General features: G+C 41.8%; 1 protein-coding gene across 1 annotated transcript in view; it reads left to right on the forward strand.

Annotated features, from left to right (window-relative positions):
* Nucleotides 1-23,202, forward strand: part of dner (delta/notch-like EGF repeat containing) — a 49,280-nt gene that overhangs the window by 20,374 nt on the left and 5,704 nt on the right. Inside the window, exons 2-8 of the mRNA XM_069723622.1 lie at nucleotides 7,046-7,390; nucleotides 7,564-7,661; nucleotides 11,645-11,808; nucleotides 13,906-14,054; nucleotides 14,649-14,802; nucleotides 15,641-15,754; nucleotides 20,154-20,387. Of these exons, the coding sequence (XP_069579723.1) occupies nucleotides 7,046-7,390; nucleotides 7,564-7,661; nucleotides 11,645-11,808; nucleotides 13,906-14,054; nucleotides 14,649-14,802; nucleotides 15,641-15,754; nucleotides 20,154-20,387 (1,258 nt within the window). The remainder of the gene's footprint in view (nucleotides 1-7,045; nucleotides 7,391-7,563; nucleotides 7,662-11,644; nucleotides 11,809-13,905; nucleotides 14,055-14,648; nucleotides 14,803-15,640; nucleotides 15,755-20,153; nucleotides 20,388-23,202) is intronic.

Below are 23,202 nucleotides of genomic sequence, written 5' to 3' on the forward strand. Positions count from 1 at the left end.
GTGTAGCAGTCTCTGAGTCTGATGTATTGAGTATCCCCTGGTTACCTTAAGAGGCAAGACATGCAGACTTGATCGATATATAATTAATATGTCAGCACCAACGATGCCATTTTATAGACTTCCAAAGTAAGTAAACATGTTTTTCACAGGTTTTGAAATTAACACCAGCCACCAGCCAGGTCCTAAAATATTCACAGTAGCTGTGACTCATGAAGTCATCCACTTTCATTCGACACTCAGGGACTTTACTCAGCTGTTTTTTTCATCAGTTTCTTGTTTTATGAAAAGGCGCAGAGATTAGACTCGCTTTCAGAAATGTTGATCCTCTTGCTGCCAGTGCCTGCGCACAAAACTGCCACTTTTCTGCCAAGGATAGAAATGTTTGACTCAGTGTGGCATCATGATGTGACAATTAAATAAAAAGCCTGGTCACCATCACATATTTTAGCTGTCTACAAGAAAATCTATTTACCTCGGCTCCATAATTGTGTTTATGTTTCTTATATATGCATTTGGAGATACTGCTTGCTTGCAGTTGTCACAGGGCCCCCATGTTTATGTATATTTTGATACAAAAAAAAGTAAAGTCCAGCTTCCCTCTTTTTGTGCAGACCGTTTGGTAGAACTGCATTCACTAGTACGTCGAAAGCTCTTGTGTCTTCATCGCCTGCTGTCTGAACCACCTCCTTGGTTTAGTGCTTCCTTACTGTTTGGTTTATTCATTTGTTTTTATGTCTCATTCGGTCTGCTACTCCTCAGCTGTATTCCCTCATTCACTCTGCTCATAAAGCATAAAGCGCAACCTTTTCCTGGGACTTACTGTCAGGATTTGAGACACTAACTCAGAAGAATCATGCGCTGCACATTTTTCACGTGATTAGAACAGCTAATTACGTGCCAGCGACATTTTTCACAGTTTTTTTTGTTTTTTTTAACGTATTTACTTCATTTGTGGCTCGTTTTATTCTGTAGACATTATATTAAATCACGTCCAGGGGCTTAAAGCTCATGAGAAGAGACTGCAGAAAACACCGTGGGGGAAAATGACTCTATTGAGGGATGATTTCCAAGTATTATTTTGGCACTATCATGAATTAAATATGTTGTTTTAGCTGAATTGCGGGTGCTCATTATGCACTGCACATTCGAGATAAAAATTACTGCTGGCTATATGAAAGTTTAATTTGGTTGATCTAGCTAATTGCTGTGTGATTGATTATATAATTACAGAGTGTTTGTTCCCTGGCTGTTATAATCACATGCTGTAGTTCTGGTTGGAAGTCCCAAATTGCGATGATGCAGTGTGTTTTCACAGCTGTCGATATGTGGAGAAGAACAGTGTGTTTTTGGTGTTAGGTACATGGCCTGTATGCTTCAGGGTTATATTTTCTCTTTAGCCTTGTGTTTTCTTGATATTTCTTCTGCTCCTCTGAGATTACACAAAGCAGAGAGATGCTCTAGTTTCTCTCTGTAGCTTTGAATTCACCAAACAGTGAATGCTTGACGAATCCATCTTCCTAAAAAGAAGACGGATCCAAATCAGACGTCTTGATTTTTATCTACGTCTCTCATTGGTAAAAAAAACAACAACAACAACATGATATACTACTGTAGGCACATTACATTAAGTTTCCTGCTTATAGTGCTGCGGGTCAGATTGCAGTGAGAACAAATGTGTCCACTGAGATCCTCATCCTGCTATTTGTGAGAAAATGTCATGAGCGAGCGATGAAGGAAATGCTATCTGTATCTATTGTCCCTCCACAGTGGGGGTTGCTGTCACTCTGACTGAAGGAGGTAAAGCAATGATAAACAGCCCAGACGAGGAAGTAAGTGGATTAGAACAGGGATCGTCTCTCTGCAGCATGATGGGACCCTTTGGGCAAATATTGAGACTGTGCGTGTGCAGGGAACAAGTGCGGTGGGGGTGTGAAAGTACACTCACTCGCAGTATTGTGTGTAGTATAATGTTCTAATTGCTCTCATGTTACCTAGCTACCCTTGCTATAGCAACATGTCTTGATTGTTAATAAAGGAGCTGTAGAAAAATTTCAGGCCAGCCTGCTGAGTCACCAGCTTATCATTGTTTCACACACGTGTTTTTTTCATGTGATTGTGTGTGTGCTAATAGCTGGGTCAACTGCCTTTTGGCCACTGATTGTGTGGTACAAAGAATAATACTAATAATGCTGTGTTTCTCTTTTTTAATTAAAAAATAAAATATAAGAATCTGTCTCATCAATTCTTTCTGAATGGTTCCTGATTGTAAAACTCCGCTGGAATGTTTCTTCACATGTATGTTTCTGTTCTGTTTTCATGTGATTATCTGAATAATCTGCCCATTAAAGTGAACCCCTCCGTATTTATTTCTGACCACTCAAAAGACTCACTTAAATAGCATGTGATCAATAAACGCATTAAATGGAGCGCTCAATTAACTGCTGGCGGCTCAAGCTACGTCAGATGTGGAGACTCACATGAGCTCACTGACCCCTGTTTAGTAAAATGAAATGTTAAAAGCACGAATTGAAGCAAACATTTAACATGTTTTAAATCATCATTATTATTTTTGCTACAGCAGCCTCTGCTTGAATTCAAGCTAAAAGGGAACTGGAAAGGGAATAGAAAGACAGAATTTTTCCAACATTTCGACTTTCAAGGTGTCTCTACCTCCCCTTTGCCTTCAGTTGAATGAACACTATTCACCTCCTTTATAGGAAATGTTTCCCATTCTGCCACAACAGCAGGTGAGGCAGTCCCAAAGGCATTGGATGGGGGTGGATGAAAACAAACAAACAAACAAAATGAAAATATCTTCCCTTATTGTGTATGAGGACACTATCATGCCGAAACAAGAGAGGAACTTTCCCAAAGTGTTGCCACAAAGTTGGAAGTTTAAATAGTATGCTGTAGCATCAGGATTTTCCTCAAGCACAGTTACGCAAATGTATGTCTCCCCCTCTCTAACATGAAATGTGCACAGCTGTGATAAAATAACTGACCATCATCTGTTTTATTGGGTAGTACAGATTTGTAAATCCTCAGAACTCCAGCTAATGGTTGTTCTTAAGAATTGCTTGAAGGCTTACTTACTACTCACTCATCTTCAGGCGACAAACAGAACTGATATTCTGAAATCTTAGTTAGCAGCTTTTATGCAACATCAGTTTGCAGCATCGGTAGCAGAAAAATCATCCTACTGCTTATTTGTTTTTCCACAGTGCATCACCTTTTCAAATAACATCTATTGCCACCTTCCTTGTAAGCCGCAATACAATTCAGCTCAGCCGCTGGACAGTGATATAACAGATTTAATAAATGTTACAAAAGTGCTCGTTCTGAGTAGAGAGACTCTCTTTTTACTCTCTCGGAGGTCAGAGGGCAGCTTCAGATCTGCTTTACTTTAATGACTTGCTCAAGGACACTTGTAACAGGCTTTCTGTCTGAGCTTCTAATTAATTACCCAACTCTGTAATGAATTGATTGACTTGTTAATGCTTTAAACACTCAAACAGCAGCACTTTACCATCCATCATGTAAGCCATCATATAGTTTTTTTTTTTTTTTTTAGTATTTATGGGTCCATAATTTCCTTAATGATTTCTTGGAAAGAAATTGGAAAGATTTTTTTAAGGAAAAGTTTTTAATCAAGAAAATATTCCCTCATTCTTAATTTACAGCTGATTTTTCTGCTTCCTTGTCCCATTTTTTTTTAGTAATACAACGTGCTTTACTTTGACTGAAAGAGTTACCGAATTGTTAATTTTTATATGTGCCACATGAAGGCAATGAAAAGCTGAACTTCAGCCCAGTTATTGAAGGTGTATAGATGTCTGCTACTGCGTCAAAACCGGCTTTATCTCAAACGTGCACTTTGTCACGTCTTCCTCATTAACCTATAGCTCAATGACACAGCACATAAAAGTCTGTTGGCTGCATCATCGCCGCATAAACATTTCCTTTCTCGTCAGGGTGTCAGTAAAGTGGTTAATAAATGAAGCACTCCCTCACCATCCTAACATCTTTGCTGATTATCAGAGGACGTCAGGTTGTTGGATGCACAGATATACTGGTTTGTTTGGTCTGTCTCTCACACTCAGCGTTTCAGGTGCCGCTGAACTTAAAAGACTTTCACTTCAACTATGGAAAAAGCTTTCACCGTATATACTAAATCAGCAGATTTAGTGGGCCATTTGTGTGTATATACCTTCTTTAATTATAGATGTGTTGCCAGTGTGGAGACTGAGATGTAATACAGCGGGCATGTTCTCTGGCTAAATTGAATTATTCATCATATTTACGTAGTGATGTTCTAAATGCTCACTTTCTCTCACTACTTTACTGATTTTATGGTTTCATGCTGCAGCTTCACCTCTGTAAATCCAGTCCAATTCAAACACAATCAACAGAAATGCACGATAAATGTGAAAATGTGAAAATGTGTCTCCCCACCGCAGTGTGAAGAACGTATCTCTGAGTGTGTGAGTGTTTCGCGTGTCTACAGAAACAGACTCATTCAGCCCCTCCACTGGGTTAAATTGATGAGTCCATTGCTTAAGTAGCGTCGCTGTTTCCCCTCCATCCTGCCATATTGATCCTTCCTCCCAAGGGTGACCATCTCAAATTAACAAATAGATCACAGCACCTTGCAAAGCAATTAATTTGGCCTCGGATGATCCCTTTGTTCTGTGGGAATATAGATAAAGGGACTAATGTGGGTTATTATCAGCTGCTAAGAAGGAATTGATTCACATGGCCAGAGCCCAGGGCATATGATCTGTTTGGTCCGGGAGAACAACATGCGAAATGATGCAGGGAGATAGGCCTAAATTAACGAATACTAATAGCAACAAGGGGTGGTGCCATGTGCACTGTGCAGTAATGTGGTTATAAGTCACTCGTCCTGAAAAGAGATTTAATTAATTAGTGACATTGTGAATCTCTTACAGACCTAAATGACAGGTTAATAAATCCTATTAATCAGATATAATTGAACTGAGATTAGCAACAACAACCAGTGGTAAAATACGGACTCCAGGGCTGCAGCAAACAATCACTTTTATATCAGTTAGTATAAGAACGTTATCTTGAAAAAAATCAGTCATGTTGTCTATGAAATTTCAGAGCACATCTTCAAATTACTTATTCAAAACCTGACGTTACATTTAAAGTAATACTGTAGAGAACACAAAAGCAGCAGACCTTCACAGCTGAGCTGCTGGGGACAGTAAATATAATTTTGTTTGATAAAGGACTACCGGTAATTAGAAAATATGGCCCATTAATATTCTAGCAAAGCTGTTTCAGTGACATCAAAATCCCACAGTAATCAATGCAAGCAAATATATACACTCTGTGACCACTTTCTGTAGGGCACCTGTCACATCAAAAGCATCCCCAGTATCAAAGCTGAGCCACAAGTTCTACCTTTACAAAGATAAGGTTGAGTGTTTGGCACCGTCAAAGAGAGATTACTCTATTGTCATTGAGGTTGTAGTCTGCTGTGTTCTTGACCTCCAGTGCTTTATAATGAAAAGTGTTTCTAATATTTTGCCCAGCACATTTACAAACAAAAAAACAACAACATTTGAATAGAAGAAACACAGACAGTCCAATACAACACCATCATTACCTACAACCTTGGAAAGCTTTAGCAAGAAGGTTTATTTTACGATGCAGATTTGAATTTATACGTATTGTCCAGCCCTGTTATTAGTCCTGTTGTGTCCTCTTTGTGCTTTGTTAGAGCAGATTTTTTTTTTTACTGCCTGAACAGAGACTATTAAGATGGGAGAGAAATCCGGAGTGACACATGGAAAAGGTCATGAGCTGGACTCTAATGCTTCCTGTAGGCCAGACGAGCCAGCGCTGTTGTTCTCTAAAGGTTGATAAACTCAATCCTTGGTGCAGTTAAAGTGGAGATAAGAGCAGCGCACTGTGTGAGGACTGCAGAGTGGCTCGCTGGGACTGTTGGGACTGCTGAGCTTCAGAGCAGAGGAAGTTTGAAAGAGGCATCACGAGTGAAAACCTGAGAGAGATTAGCACTAATGAGCTGTGACTTGGTCACGGAGAGAGCAGACTCGTAATGATGCTTTGTTGATGCTGCTTCTCTCTGTGTTTCTGTACATTCACACGCTCGCATCTATATATACCTGGGGGATTCAGGGCGAGCATGATTACCATGCCTCTATTGACCCTCTCTCCAGCCCGGGTTTTTGTGTTTCTCCCGGCTTTATTAGAACTGTGTCTGAACACATTAAAAATCAGACAGCTGGGGCTGCAGATACCTGAGGTTGTTTCAGTAAATAATTTTTTTTTTTTTAAAAAGAGGCAGCAGGATTATAGACATTCTTCAGCTTAAGCAGGCTTTGAAAGCCAGGCAATAGCAACACTGTGTCAGGCAGTAAGCTTGGGAAGCTTGGCTTTGTCCTCTTTCACCTTCAACATCCATACCCGAATGTTTTCTCCAAATATGATCAATTATTGATGGGGGAAACCAGCATGAAGGAGGCTGTCAGACTGCATTTCTCTCATTGCCGCATGATGGGAGAAACCTTATTTGGGGACAAGTGTGTGTGAAGCTATATGTGCCTCCCTACTGTGAGAGGAGAAAATGGAAGGAGAGAGGAAGAAATGCAGTCATATCACAATTTATTAGAAACACAGAGTGGAAGTGTAATAAAAGACGAGCGCAGAGCAGAGCCGAGGCTGTGAATGGGGAGGCTGAGTCAGAGAGCAATAAAAGAAGTAGCTGAGCAGCGTGAGGGAGGGGAGCGACCGCTGCTAGTTCGGACTACTTGTACACTTTCTTTTTCGCCAGCGTTTTAACGACCTGTTCCATGAGCTCATATACAGCTGACATTTTGAGCCTTCACTGTAAGAATTGACAACAAGTGGCGTCCAGGCAGCGTAGAGGAGAGCGGGATAGGCGGGATGACATGTGAAAACAGTTAGATAATAATGTTTTTGTTGTTTTGTTGTTGCTTCCTCCTGTGGGTTCTTTTTTTAATTTATTTTCTTTTGTTTATTTTCTCCATTATCTCAGTTTTTCACAGACCCCTGTGCCAGCAGCCCCTGTCTCCATGGAAACTGCAGCCGGAGCGATGGCGGGGAGGAGGGGGAGCCAGCCTACACCTGTGAGTGCACCGAAGGCTACGAGGGGGAGAGGTGTGATCAGATCCTCTTGGACCTGCCGGCCGCCGACTGGGACCCGGCTACCCCCTCCGCTCCTGAGCTGGCCACCCCCGTCGCCTCCACGACCACAGCCGCCACTCAGCCCCCGCAACCAACCACTGTCCCCTCCACCACAACACCGCCATCTCCCACCCTGCAGCCATGGCAACCCAAACCCGGGCAGAGGCTGCTGGTCGCGCCGTGGGAGGCAGACAGAGTGAGATAACTTAAACATGAAGTTCAAGCTTCCTGCAGGTTTGTCTTAAAATGTGTAAAGAATTCATGCTGTGTGTTGTTGTGTGTGTGTGTGTGTGTGTGTGTGTGTGTGTGTGTGTGTGTGTGTGTGTGTGTGTGTGTGTGTGTGTGTGTGTGTGTGTGTGTGTGTTTCAGGTGACGGAGGGTTTGCACTGTGTGAGTCCCGAGCTTTGTGAGCTGACATCAGGAACTTTGACTCTGTCTTTGGAGGTGCCTGAAGAGACAGCTGTAAAGTAAGAGTACCACCAAGTACCTTTTATAAGTGACTGATATCTCCTCGAAAGCAGTGTCAGAATAACCAGCTAGACGGCTGCCGGACCAAATCTCGCTGTGGACCTCCGTTCAATTTGAAGGCAGTTTCCCACTCTGCCCGGTTGGTTGTCCAGACTTGGCCTTAAAGCAATAGTCCAATACAAAATGTATTTTTTTGAGTATAAAACAGTCACTGGCTGTTTGCTTGAAAAGTGCCTATGGCAAGTCTTCAGATTCACAGTAGTTCCAATGGATTCCAATGAAGACCCAGCATCAGTCTGCACAAAGTGAATGTTTTATACTTAATGGCAAAACAGAAGCGTTGGCGCGCACACACACACACACACACACACACACACACACACACACACACACACACACACACACACACACACACACACACACACACACACACACACACACACACACACACACACACACACACACACACACACACACACACACACACACACACACACAGGTGTTTCCAGTTCTGCCGGATTAGATCACCTGTCTGGACTGTGTGTATGTGTAAAGACGATGCACACTCTGTCTCACTGTGGTGCTTTTTTCCTTGTTGGGATTAAAAAAAAAAAATCACACCTTTACCATTGAGTGTTCTCGTAAAAATGAATGTGACACCGAATGAGAATCTTGTGTTTGTTGACCTCCCGAGGAGGGTTTTTTACTTTATGGTGAATTCATGGAGTGTTGGTCGAATGGGAGGAACAGCAAACCTCCGGATACTACGATTTGGCCTTTAGTATTAAATATACATTCAATATTTGCAGTCGTTTATTAACCATTTAGTTAATTGCCAGCCACAGGGGCTTTGCTGCCATTTTGCCACGTTTGTTTAGACTTTTTTATGCTTTTTTTATTCGGTGGGAGATATTTTAGCTATCAGAAATTCGTGATACCTCCAAGGCCTTTAATGACAACTAGGGAACTTTTCCATTGTCAGCTTCTAATAATTAAGGAACTGAACGATATGACATAAACATGGCATCACCTCACTGATGTAGAAATGCACTCAAAAAGTGGTCAGTATACTCAGGTGTGGTTAGAGGAGCGTGGCTGTTGTGAAAACTTTAAACTTGTGGAGTGGTTTTCAGCTTGTTAAGTAAGGACACAAACTCTCAGAACTTAAAAACGACCTCAACAAAATCTGTCCTGCTTTGGACCATAATCAGCAAGAATAACAATGGGGCACACTGTACTGTGTATTGCTTTAATAATTATCATAAAGAAAACATTGGAATAGAATCTACTTTGTACAACATTTTATCTGCATGCTTACCATGCAGCAGCTTTTGTTGGAAACATAACACAACACGTAGCTTTTACAGATAATAACCTCATTTGAATCTTCTCATGACCCACATCTGGAACATGAGACACTGTATTACATGATGTGCTCCATCTTCTCAAAGCTTGTTTGCTCTTAAACAGTATAACAATTACTCTGTAAATAAGGGTCAGTGGATAATGCAGAAGAAATGGTCAAGGTGAAAGTTGGACGCCCTTGACTTTGCTCCTCATTATAGATGGTAGGTACGTTTCAGGGGCTTAATGATGATCGCTGGCTGGGTGCTACGAGCTGCGAGTTAATCAACTGCTGCTGCTTTGTTTTCAAACTGTATAATTACACACAACACCTGAACGTTCACCCGGACGCAGGCGGTGAAGGACACTCAATCAAACTCACATGCAAGACTTGGAAATGAAGCAGTGATCCAAAATTTACACCGATTTAAAGACGCTCATAGAAATATGATGAAGCTCTGTATCCCACAGAGTGAGAGTTACTCTGTGCACACTGATGAGAATATTAACTCTTTCATGTCTATGCTTTGAACTAACAATGCATTTAGTTAATGATATCTGACATTCCACTAAATCAGCTTTAATGAAACTAAAAAAAAACCAGATGAAAACCAACAAAATCAAATTAAACAAAGCCTTATCGAATGTAGGCCATTTACAGAACCGTGCCTCAAATATAACACGGCTCATTTGAACTTGAAGTAACAGTAGTTCCCCAGATATCTGAGCTCCTTATGTCCTGCCTCAGGCTGAAGCAAAGAAAAACTCATTTCAGCTACGAGTAGCCATGTCCACCATCTTATTATTTCGGTCACTGCGCAGAGCTTCACCTCCAGGCTCAGCTCTCTCTATACTGCAGCAGCCGTCATGTTGATCCACCTGTGATGCTCCAACTTTTCCTCAGTCTTGAACTTGACCTTAAAATATATCCTCCAATGTGTCTGGCCATCTTTTTTCATTTTTTATATTTTTTATACTGACTTACATAAGCAGCAGTCAGTACTCAGAAACACTTTTACTATTTGTAAGATTCATTGATTACTATCTCATGTCTTTTATACAGGCATGTTTGTCACTGGTATTTGACCTTGTGATAACAAGAAGCTTGTCGCTAACACCTACCGTGTGCTAATTGCTTAAAACCTAAAACACACTTTATCCATGCACACATCACACATCTGATATTTTTAATCTAGATTTTCTCTGGAAAGCACTAAAAGCTACGTCTCTTTGTACGAAACATACTGTTGAGGTAATAATAATAATTATTTCTCTTGTAAGTTGCAAGCACTCATTTAAACAGATGCACCATGGCAAGGGTTGAGAGGATAATCACAGACTGCGTTATTTGTTTTTGTTCATGTGGGAATGATTATTTCAGGTGTGGGAGTGAGGTTGGAGGGAAGCTCGACAGCATTTAACCACGACCAGCCTCATTGAAGCTGTTGAATGTCGCTCTTACAGCCCTATTCGACAGATTTGACTCTGCCCAGCTGTCTGTCTTTCATGAGGACTCGCCGTTTGGTTATCCAGCTCAGCTCAGCTTGGCTCGGGTTTTTACTGCCTCCTCAGCGAGCAGCTGTTGGAGTTTGGCATCTGCAGCATGCAAACATGAACTGCATTGTTCTTGTCACTTCGCCCAGAGGGACACTGAGGGGAAATATTTAAAGATAAAGTTGAGCTTCATCAAAATCCTCCTATTGGCAGCATGATCCTCGACCACGGCGGACCTCTGGATAGAGGGTTTATCCTCATTGTCAATGGTTTTGGTGGGGGTGAGAGATGGAGTGAGAAGTGAACCATGTAACGTTTGGCTTACTGGAAATGTTGATTGGAAAGTTCAGACAAACAATTTGTACTCCATATAGCCATGAGACGCGCTTAATAATATCTGTCCATAACATTTTCTGTCTCTTTTGTAGTCAGTCTGCTCTTTTCAATTTATCCAATATTAGCCGTATTTCAGGGTTATTTTATCAAATTATTCACCAAACTAAAGACCCTCAACATCCTTCAGACAACCTCAGAGTTGGTGCTAAAAGGAAGCTTATGCAGGTTTGAGAACAAACAGGAAGAGCCGTCATTTATTCATCAGTCCCCGGTACAAATGAGTGTCCTTGAGAACAAAGCTGTCAGCCTCATGGCTGCTGAGCTGGTGCTGACCACCATGTGTGTAGAATAGAGACTGGTATTTTACTTTCACTAAAATAATGATAAAAGATAGCGAGCTTTGCATATAAAATTAGCTCATTAATCTTATCTTTCAAGCTGATTTTGTTGACACTTTAATACTGTTTGATGTCTGGCAAGATGAATAAAGTCTTTCCTGCATGTACAAAATAAGAAAGGTTGCAGAATGTGCATTGGTCTTGTAATATTTTGTGCATTCAGTGTATTTCTTCTGGTATAATCCATTATTAACTCTGCACAGCTTCCAAACCTGCAGCACAAGCTGAAAGCGCAGCTGAGAACTGTCATCGATTAAAAGTGGATCATAGCAATGAGTAGAAACTTTTGTTTCAAACCAAACTGTAGACAAAGTCACAATCATGAATTTTTTCCCCCTGATTTTCCTTCCCCCCCCCCTTTTTTTTTTGTATCACCTTCCTTCCTCACTTTTCCTCTTTCCTCCAACCAGGGTGGTGGTGAATGTCAGTGGAGCTCCAGTGCTGTGGCGCGTGAACGAAGAGGGTTTCCTCCGGTCGTCCATTTTGAATGGTACCACCATGTGGTTCCTGCAGGCTGCTGATGGACTGGTGGTGCCAGACCACTTGCTGCCCCTGGGCCAGAACTACTTCCTCAGTAAGCTTACAGTCTCCTGAATTCATAAAGAATAGACTTGGCAAACTTTGAACTAAACATGAGCTTGTTAGACTCGTCACTTTGAGCATATTAGCATTCTGTTGTTAGCATTTAGCTGAAAGTCCCAAATGAATTGGCCTCGACTCCTTTCTGTCATTACATAGGGACATCAGGTGGCTCCTGAAAAAATAGCCACCCAAGAAATGAGTATTTACTAAAATACACTCAGAAACCTGTGATGTCTTAACCTCCATAAATAGTGCACAATTAAAGTATTGAGGTGTCTAATGGCTGGTTAATTAAGCTGTTCAAATCAGACCTGTTTTCACCAGATGAGTTCTACTAAAACTGGATGAAATGTACAGAGAAATGAACAGAAGTCTGCTTTCCTAATCCCTGGTTTTATCATTTAGTTTGTATGACAGCTCATCCAACAACCACACTAGGAATAGGAAACATTTTGGAAAAACCTCCAAGTACCTCATTTACAACCGAGCCAAAAACATCAGAGGATTAATGAATTTAAATAACGTGTAATTACCGCGTTTATTCTTGACATGTCACTTGGGAAAATAACACAACATTTGCATATATGAGTCAGAAAATTATATTTGGATATTGATATTCCATCTGTATATTAACACAGAGTTTCGCACACACTCCTAGAGTTGGTGAACATGTTGCCAAAAACGGTGGCGTAAGCCGCCTCGGATGCCGGAGGGGGTTAATTGGAGTCTCACTCTTTGACTGAAGGGCTGGCTGACCTCTGTGTGTGCGTTACATACCTGATGCTGTTCCAAAACACTTCCTGTCTGCTGACCTTGACATGTCTGCTAACTCTGTGGCTGCCACAGCTTCTGCTTTTCCAGAGAGAGAGAGAGAGAGGAAGAGAGAGAGAGAGAGACATGGGAAGATGACATTGGAGAGTTAAATCAGAGGGGAGAGAGGATAATGGAGGGTGGGAGAGAGGAAGAGATAGGAAGGGAGGAAGACGGGAAAGGAGAGATGGCAAGACTGAAAGGGATTAGAGGAAAGGACAGAGGGACTGAGGATGCAGACGGAGGGAAAAAAAAAGTGAAGGTCAAATTGTGAGAGAAGGATGAAGACACAAGTGGTTTATTTCATGTTTCTGTTGTCAGAAGTCAGACTTTATCGTAAATGAGCAAACTCGGATTTACAATCGATGTTAAGGCCTGACGGTGTGTGACCTTGTACGTGTCTGCATGCTGGGAGAAGCATCAGTGAGGACGTCGGATAGGCGACGTCCATCTACACGTGATGGAAATGCAATGATGTTTTGGACATGTGCTTTAGCAGTTGGAAAGCGCAACGACTGTGCAGGTCTAATATTTGATGTCATTGGGATGATAATCATTTGGTCACGGGTGACAGAGGAGCATGCGCAGTTCTGTCAGCGCTCCGATTGGCCGGGGGAGATGACGTCATCGCTCTCGTCATTGGTGAACTTGCAGTTCTCAGATGAGGCTCTAAAAAAATGCAGTTAATGTTCACTATGAAGCTATTTTTATCTTAGTGCCTGTGTAGCTTTCAGCTTTGATCGAACATACAGCAAGAGATGTGTTGAATTTATAGATCCGCAGAGAGACAGGACGCTCTATTTTAGTCACTATAATGAACTGCCTGCATTAATTATTAATTTTTTCTTTTGCAATGATAATATACTCTGTATGACAATGCTGACATGCTGATGTTTAGAAAGAATAATGTTTACCATGTTATTTTAGCCATTTGGCATGCTAATAGTACAGCTGGGGCTAATGGCACTGTCATAAATTAGCAGACATTCAGTCATTAAAGTAACGGACAAACTGAAACTAGATGATGGTGCTAGGGAAAAGTCAAGTGTGTATGATTCATCTTCTGGGGACCATGAATGTTTTTACAAATGGTCCAATAGTTGAGTTGGGCGGACTGACATCCCTACAGTCATGCTTCCAGCATGCTTTCTGTTCGTGGAGTCGCATTTTCTTTCCAAAGACATGATGATCGGGTATTTAATATAACTGCATGTACTGTGTTATTGAAATGAACCTTTGACATGAATAGTTTCTAAGGCCCTCAACTCTTCTGTGGTAGGTGTGGTGCGTGTGGGTGCTCCCACTGCCCCGGAGGTCACCCTGCGTCTCAACCTGACGGTGAAGGCGAGCAGCTGCGTGGAGCCCGGCAGCAGCTTCAGTGACCCTCAGTGCTCCGGCAAAGGCAAATGCATCACACAGCCCTCTGAGGTGAGAGGTCAGCTTTACGTGATCGAGGTGCAAATGCACAGGAGAAAATGCTGCAGCATCATTTGATGCTTCAATAGGAACTCATATGATCCTCTCCCCGGGTTTAGCTTATGAATCAAAGAAGAGTGCAGAGCAGTGCAAGCATGCAGTGTAACAAATGACGGCAGTGCACCATGATGAAAACGTGCTGTGGTTCATTATTATCCTCTTGCTGATAGTTAATTCATGTGGGTAGAAGAAGGAATCGTTGTACAGTATACCCACGAGTCCTCCTCTATCCAATCATTGAAGAGACATGTAGCGGTAGTGACTCTCACCAAGTGTGAAAAGGTGTTGGCAGTGAGGTGTCACAGAGGCTTTTTCATTGTGTCTCTTTTTATACTCAGTTTCTCGTTATCATTCCCCTCATTAACTGAGAAGATCAAACTGTTCCACTGCTGCTCATAATTGCATTGTTATGTCGCTGAATTATTTTACAATCTGCCGATCTCATTATTTCTGTTTCACAAGTTTTTATTCTTCTTCCTCCCGTTGCTTCACCTTTAAGGCTCATTGATTTGAAATGTGAAATTTGCATGCGACCCTATTTTGCAGAGCACTTTCTTCTGTGAGTGTGAGGACGGCTACACTGGCATTTTTTGTGAGGAGTTCGACGCCTGCCACCACCGACCTTGTCGCAACAATGGCACCTGCACTGATATTAGACAAGGGGGCGAAGGACGCAACTTCACATGCACCTGCCAACCAGGTGTGTGCGTGTGTGTGTGTGTGTGTGCGTGTGTGTGTGTACTTTATGCTATTACAAATAGCTCCACATGTGTTTATTTCATGGCTGTTTCACGTGTGTGTAAAAGACCTGCTGTGTGGTCTCAGTTGGTTTTATTAGAACTGAAAAATGAGAGCCTTTTTCTTAGTTTTTAAAAAAAAAAAATGTCTGATTAAGAACACAGGAGCAGAGAGCGTATTGAACCTTTGATCTTGTCAGATTTATTTTAGGACAGGGACTTGAAGCAAGGGCCTCTGGAAGGAAGATAAATGTCAGAGCTGACCACTGATTGCCAGTCTCTATTTAATAGGGAACTGTGCTAACAAGCCCTGTGTGAGCTGAGATAAAATAAAAAGGTGGAAACAGACAGCAAGCAGCACGGTCAAATGTAACTTAACTAGGTGGCTCAAATCAGTGCACTTCATGGATATTGATGACGTATTTATGTAGTTCTGCATTTTTCTTTTTTTTATTGAGATCTAGATCAGCTACTACTTTTACTTGCTGCTTTTTGATATATGAAATATTATAAACAACAGACAGTTACATGCAAGTAATAACCCATAGTTTCTACCGTGATCTTTTATAATCAGTTGCATTTGAAAAACTATTTAAAAAAACCCAACCTATTCCTGCTCTTAAATGTCATCTCCATTATTTAGTAGCTTGCTGTGTAACCACTGTATGTGGCACCACAATGTAGTGTACACTTGAGAGCCGACCATATGGGTGTTAGCTAACATAAAAATTGGATGACGCCGGTGTTTGTTTGTAGCCTAAACAGATCAAGCGGTCTGATTATAAGCTTTGTGTTTGCCAGGTTATGAAGGGGAGCGCTGCCAGATGCTGGTTGACCACTGCCTCTCCCAGCCATGCAAGAATGGAGCCACTTGTTTCAGCAGCCTGGCCGGGCCCAGGTGCTACTGTCCCGAAGGTATAGCATCCAATTATCGCATGCTGAAACCAATCGTGTGTTTGTTGGTGTGTTTGCTGTAAAGGAATGAAGCGGACAGAAATACTGTTAATGGTGATGACTGCCTAGAAACCCTCCAACAGCTCATCATGTCTGTGGGCCTTTGTGAAAGACAGAGAGGAACTTATAGAAATGAGCGGGGGCATCCTGCAATAGCGTTTTTCAGCTCTGACTCCAGTTATTCTAGACACTGAGTATCTGCTGCATGTCTACCAGTATCTATGCCACTGCGATGCTTAATTTAAATCTTCCTCCTCTATTCTAATTAGTCTTCATAGCCTGAGCGACCTGCATCGGCCTCTGGGGAAATTTGTGACCGCAAAACTGCTGCCGAAACAGCATTCCTCAACAAGAGCACCCTGGTTTGCAATTAACCTACACGATGTACACTGACTGTCTGTGCACATCCAGAATATAGGGAATACATTAGGTAACAATAAACATGGGCACATAAATGAAGAAACAGCAGATGGATGAAAACTCTGGTGGGAAAGTCGTTGCATTGTTCAGTTCATTCTCAGTCTGGTGGAGGTTTCACTCTCACTGCAACACTGGGTCCTATTATTAATCGACAGCTGCCAAAAGAACAAAGTGTCCAATGAGGGAAGGAATTAACTTCTTAAATAAAGATTAAACATTGTTGAGAAGACAAGACTTGGTCAAAGGAACTGCTTTTAAAAATCTGACCTGACTATTTGTTAATTCTGTGTTTGAGGAAACTTTGACTGATGAACAAACACACCTGTCTGTGTGTCTGTTTACAGGAAGAAAATGTTCACCTGTGCAGCATCATAAGCCATTTCATCATTTTCTGGGTTTGTTGGGAATAAATACTGCGACACTTGGCAGTGAAACAGACCAGAAAACATAAGAGCTCCAACCATATAAACTCAAAAGGGCAAATCAATAGAAAAATATGTTTCATAATAGGACGTGCTGTTTAACAAGTAATCAATCAATAGCTCGGTAATCATAAAGAATCCTGAACAACTCTCACACTTCTTCAGGAAAACACACACTGCATGAACAAATATTGTCTTTTTTAGGACTAGTGGCTGTTCCACAATGAATATTACAAATAAAGCTTTCAGTTTATAGTTAATTGTAACGTGAGTCTTCAGGGAGTAAATGCAAGTCTTTTAAGTATCCTTCTACCCAGCAAACATGCAATATCCGGGCTCAGATCATGTCTGTATAACGTCATTCAGTCCAGACTGGTGGACGTCCAAGAAGGGATCAGTATCTGAACCGCTGAACAGGACCCTGTTTGAACGTCCACCAGACGTCCAAGTATCATTCTGGCTCCTCAGTGGACGCCAAAGACGTTAAAATGACATCTTTAGGACGTGTCTGTGCTCAGTGGGTAAGTGGCAAAAACAAACGTGTATATGAAACACACAGGTGAAACAAGATGTGCATCCACACTGATGAACATATCAAAGGTAGATGATTTGAAATGTCTTTGAATACACAGCCTCGGGCCAAACAATGAAAAGTAGGATGGACTGTTTCATCCAGAATGATGTTTTTAAGTGGGATGCTGTAAAGGAAATTCTTTATAGTAATGTAAAGTTTCCAAGGGTAAGGAAACATTTAATCTTTTATCAAACAAGGCCCTGTGATGGACTGGTGACCTGTCCAGGGTGTAACCCTGCCTTCGCCCAAAGTGAGCTGGTATAAAAACTGTTTTTGGGTGCAATCAAACATTGTAGAAATAGTGTAGATGTTTATGGAGGCTTCTACTCTCTACCTGTCTTTTAGATTTTACTCTCACAATCTTGGTTCAAGGTAAAGTGAAGAAAAAGTCTATCCCATATGAATATCATAAATAATGTGAATTTCATGGATATGTGCAAGAACATTTGCACTCTGACTCCTCAGCAGAGACACATATGAGCTTCTTTCCACGTACACACACTGACAGAGGAGTGCAGAGTATGAGTGTTGGTGCTGTGGCTGCCTCCAGTCAAAAGTAGAAGGGCGGAGGAGTGAGTGGGCTCGCTAAATTTACACTACTAACTCCTTGGCAGGTTTGAATGCAAGCAGCAGGAATGAACAGACTCCTCTCTGTCAGCCGGGACTCATGTCACAGTGTGTGTGTGTGTGTGTGTGTGTGTGTGTGTGTGTGTGTGTGTGTGTGTGTGTGTGTGTGTGTGTGTGTGTGTGTGTGTGTGTGTGTGTGTGTGTGTGTGTGTGTGTGTGTGTGTGTGTGTGTGTGTGTGTGTGTGTGTGTGTGTGTGTCTTTAGATAGATGTATAGACAAATAAGCTGAAAATAGAAAAAGGCAGAGAGAAATTTAGTTTTTAGACAAAGCACATAAGCTAAATACAGAGGAATACAGGGGATTAAACCATAACAGAACAAATCCAAATCCTAAAATGTAATTTATATGTGTGTGTGGGGAGGGGGGGGGGGTTGCATTTGTGCGTCTGCAAGCATATAAGAGAAAGGGATTAGAGAAGAGGACGCTTGGAAGGAGGCAGAGGACCAAAAAAGGGAAAGGTTGAAGCACAACAAGGCAGTGGACACAAAGAGAAAGAAGAGCGTTGGTGAGACTTTCCCCTGACTGCTGCAGATTACTCCTGTCTCTCTGCTGAATGATAAATGTCCTCTTCACACGGTGAAATAAAGTCTTGCAGATCTATGGATGCTTGAGAGAGCGAGAGCTCTTCATTAGTTCAATGGAGTGTGCACTTTGGTGTAGTCAGCACATGGATTTACTACTTTGTTACCATAAATCAGAGGACCCACACATACTATGTAACAGCAAGGTGTGTGCGTGTACCCAGTGCAGCCTTTCTCCCCTCTGCAGCACAGTAATGATTCACATGGGCGGTGAAGACAGAGGAGGAGATGGGTTGGAGAGAAGAGGTTATTTTTAGACGTAGATGATAGGTGAAATAGGCGGAGGCTCTAATGAGAGGAGGAGGAGAAGAAACTAGTGGCTTCATCTCATAGAAGGAAATGAGAGCTCGGGCCTGCACTGAACAGACCCCCCACACACAGACATGGAGGGGCATTGTTGCACAGAAAGCACAACAGAAACACACCAGCCTTCCCTCCTCCCAAAATACTGCATAATAGTTACACCTCCCTGTCATCTCTCTTAAACTGCTTTTAGCTCTGTCTTTGTCTGAAACAACCAAGAGGAACGGATAAAAGCAAAGGTGGTGATTTCGGTTGATGACTGAATTAAACCGCTTGATTTCTCTCTTTTTTGATCATTAGTGTCTCTCGCAAAGCTGCTGCGTGGAAAACTAAATGTATTAAGTCTTTAAAGTAACGTTTTACATTTTACTTCACTATTTCAAAACTTGATACCACCCTCGTGTCAGCCCTGTATCACGCTTGTAATACACCCGTCAGTCCACCAGAGGACACCGTGTCAGTGTCACGTTCTGCCTTGCCTTGGCGTGAAAAGACAGGTGCCTTAGGTTTAACCGACAAAACAAACACACCGACAAGTGTATGACACGCTTAGTGTGTGTTGAATATGACGTCTGTTGTTAGCTTAGCTTAGCTTAGCATTAAAACTGGAAGCAGAGGAAAACAGCTAGCCTCACTTTATCGGAGGTTCAAAGATATTCCTACCAGCACTGCTTAACATTACAATCAAAACATCAGGTTCTATCTTCCTGTCCGCTGACTGCTTTATTCCTTTAGTGACTCCTTCAGTCCGTTCCACTGCTTCCACCCACCAGAGGTCTCCAGTGTCTCTCCATGTGCCCAGTCTCCTCCCTGACACACCCACCTGACCTGCTACCAGTTTTCCAGCTACTTGCCTGATAACCCAGCAGTATATTTTTCATTACTGTTTGTCAGTTTGTCGACCCTGATTCTCATTTCTGCGATCCCCGATGCTTGTTTCTTCCTGTTTCCTGCTCGTCTAACAGCCTGCCTCCAGTGTCGTGCGTTTGGGTCTTCTGTAAACTCATGCTTTTTAAGTCTGGAGGTCTTTGTGTACTCTTCTGACTGCTTAACCCATACATATTCTCTGTGAGCTCATTTGCATGAAGAGGCGGTTTCATTGGGAAGAAGAGTGGGTGTACTGTAATTTCATGCCAAAATGGATCTCTTACTGCACCACCTGATTTGCATAAACACAACCCCTGCTGCGCCACTCGGCTCGCGTTGCTGAAGGTATCTGAAGCCTCAACATGAACAAAGACTTTCGTCTGACTTTTGTATGTAAAACTGTCAATCTGCCTGCACTTGAACCTCAGCTCCGAGTCTTGTTTAATGTCTTCAAGTAGATAAAGAAACTTGTGGTTTTGAAAAAAACCTGGCAGCATTTTACTCTTTCCGAAGTTTCTGTGTCCTGCCATTTACCTCTGTCGTCTCTGCGTCACCCCTCTCACAGGTTACCAGGGTGCCACGTGTGAGCAGAAGGTGGACCCGTGTGCCTCCAGCCCCTGTCACAATAACGGGACATGCTACGCTCAGGGCCCCGGCCCCCTGGGGTTTGGCTGTAGCTGCACAGCAGGCTTCACAGGCCCCACATGTGCCCAGCTGGTGGACTTCTGTGCCCTGAACCCCTGTGCCCACGGAGTCTGCCGCAGCGTGGGCAACAGCTACAGGTGTCTGTGCGTGCCAGGTGAGCTGCTGCAGCGTCCGGCGTCTCAGTGTCTGGTGCTTTTAGTAAAAGTTTAGAGTGCTGCTGACTGCTGGTGTCATGGTGCTGTGGGCATCTAGAGCCAAATTTAGCCAATGTCAGTTAGAGGTGGCACAGCTGATCTCGTTGTTTATTAAAAACCTTGAAAACAGATTATGCATGACTTTGCAAATTTGAATTCATCTATGACTCATCAGACCTCAGCTGCTGTTTTTTGTTTTTTTTTACTCAGTTCAGTACTTGCATGTGTGTGTGTGTGTGTGTGTGTGTGTGTGTGTGTGTGTGTGTGTGTGTGTGTGTGTGTGTGTGTGTGTGTGTGTGTGTGTGTGTGTGTGTGTGTGTGTTCGTTCCTTTTCAGTCTCATTTACAAAAGGGTCTCTAAGAGCAGATAGGTGAGAACTTTTACAGGCAAACAAATGACAAATCCCACCACCTACCCAACAGAGCAGTTTCTGTGTGGTATTGCTAGTCGACCTCAATCCCCATCCACCCAAAAGTATAGTTTGATTACTTAATTTGGATTATTTGAATCTTTACTGTCCGAAAAGTTTTTTTTTAACACCAGAAGGCTGTTTTCACTTCACCGGGTTAAGATCTGTACGTCATAGAATAATTTTGTAACACCTCAACTTGCTCAGAGGCCAGTCATTTAGCCTCCAGTGCTCATATACAAAGAGTTCACTTTTCAGTGAAGTAGGAAACAGCTTTTATTTATGAGGAAAACTTTTGTTTGCATTTTCATATATTCTGTGTTGTTTTTTTTAATAAGGGAAAGGACTAGATGTAATTTTTATGTTTTTTAATAACATAATTGAAAATGAAAAAAATCTGAATTAGATTATTCTTTCTATCAGGATTTTAGTTTTTATTTGATCCCAAACTCAAGTATTTGGTAAATAAGAGGCTGTCTAACTCTTTCCCAAAGGGTGCTAAAAAAACGGTCAAAGGAAACCTCTGGTGGAGGTGAAGTTTTCATCAGCAGAACTTTTGAGTATTACACAGCTATATGTTGTGCAATTTTACCAGAAATATAAAACTCTATTTGCGAACAAAGTTGGGACGCCATCTAACATGTAAATCAAAGCAGATTGTGACAACTAGCAAATCATGTAAACCCATATGAAATCCACACTGGCAGTGTCTTACTAAAACAAACAAGACCTTCCCTGAAAACGACATTGTTTGGATGGCAACATATGCTGCTACAAAACCTGTACATGTCGTTTTGCATCAATGGTGCCTTCCCAGAAAGGCAAGCTACCCATGCCATCTGCACTAATGTACTGTACCCCCATACCATCAAGAATGCTGGCTTTTGAACTGTGTGCTGATAACAAGCTGGATGGTCCCTTTCCTCTTTAACCCGGATGATGCAGCGTCCATAATTTCCAAAAAGAATGTAAAATTTTGATTTGTCAGATTAAAGGACAGTTTTCCACTTCGCCTCAATTCATCTTAAATGAGCTTGGTCCCAGAGAAGGCGACAGCGCTTATGTATTATGTTCATATGTGGTTTCTTCTTTGCTTGGTAGAGTTTTAACCTGAATTTATGGAAGTAGTGATTAACTGTGTTAACAGACAATGGTTTTCAGAAGTGTTCCTGAGCCATTGCAGTGATTTCCACTGCAGAAGATCTGAGGGCCACAATCATCCAATATAAATTTTCAGCCTGTCGCTTGTGTCCAGAGAATTCTCAGGTTTCTCTGAATCTATTATAATTTTATGTACCGTTGATGATAAAATCCCCTAATTCTTTACAGTTTTTTGTTGAGGAACAATATTCTTAGATTGTTGCATTATTTGCCCACGCAGTCTTTCACAGAGTGGTCAACTTTGAGTGTTTTTTTTCAGTATATCCCCACTGCAAAAAATTTAAACATCAAAGTTTTCTTACTTTTGACTATGCCCTTTAACTTTCCAACAAAAATAACAATAACAGTCTCTTGTCTTAAGGCTCCCTTGAACTCTTGGGCCTGTAAGCCTGTGCTTAGGACTGTCATTCAGAAGTCCATTCATGTCTTTAAGATACCTTTTGAATCCTCGCTTTGTCTCCATCTACACTCTGAACCTGGCTTTAATCCCCGCATATCAAGCTCAGTGACAAGTAAAAAGACAGTGACTTGTAGCTCCAGCTCAGACTGAGGTATGATCGTGCTGCTGGTGCTGATGCCTCCGTGATCAAATGAGTGGAATGATGACTTATTGTTGTCCATTGTCTTGCAATTACCTTACTGGGATGGTGAGATAGATGACTTTCCCAGTGGCAATCAATATAATTTGACACCTAGCCCCGGCCGCTTTCGGTTAATACCAGCTATCAGTCAAATGTAAAAGACATTCACCATCTTGAGCTTTTATTCTCCCATTAATACTCCTTCACCATGAACACACACAGCTTCTCCTTTTCCTGTTTCTTTTGCAATATGTCTAAAGATGCTAATTGAACTTGTGTGTGCATGTTATTGATATATCTTGGCTTCTTGGAAATCTTTTCTATCTTTCTACAGTTCTTTCACTTCCTGATTTGGATTTTGAACACTTTAGAGATATAATTCTTTGTAACTTTTTTCAATTTTCTCACCTGGGAAAACTAAATATTAAATATTTGAACTGTAAGAGTTTTTGCTTGAGTTGATAATCCTACCTTATGTCATGTTCTTCATGTTTATTCAAGTGCTTTGACTGTCTTTTTTCCGGTGCTGAACTGTTGCCTTCCAATTATTCAGATATTGTACATTGTCTTCATCATTCTGTGCTTTTTTTTTTCTTCTATTTTTCATTTATTTTCTTCTGCTTA

Source organism: Brachyistius frenatus, unplaced genomic scaffold (genome assembly GCF_029030835.1).
Source record: "Brachyistius frenatus isolate BFR_SWC_R1_liver_20210118 unplaced genomic scaffold, ASM2903083v1 Contig_1, whole genome shotgun sequence".
Lineage (NCBI taxonomy): Eukaryota > Metazoa > Chordata > Actinopteri > Embiotocidae > Brachyistius > Brachyistius frenatus.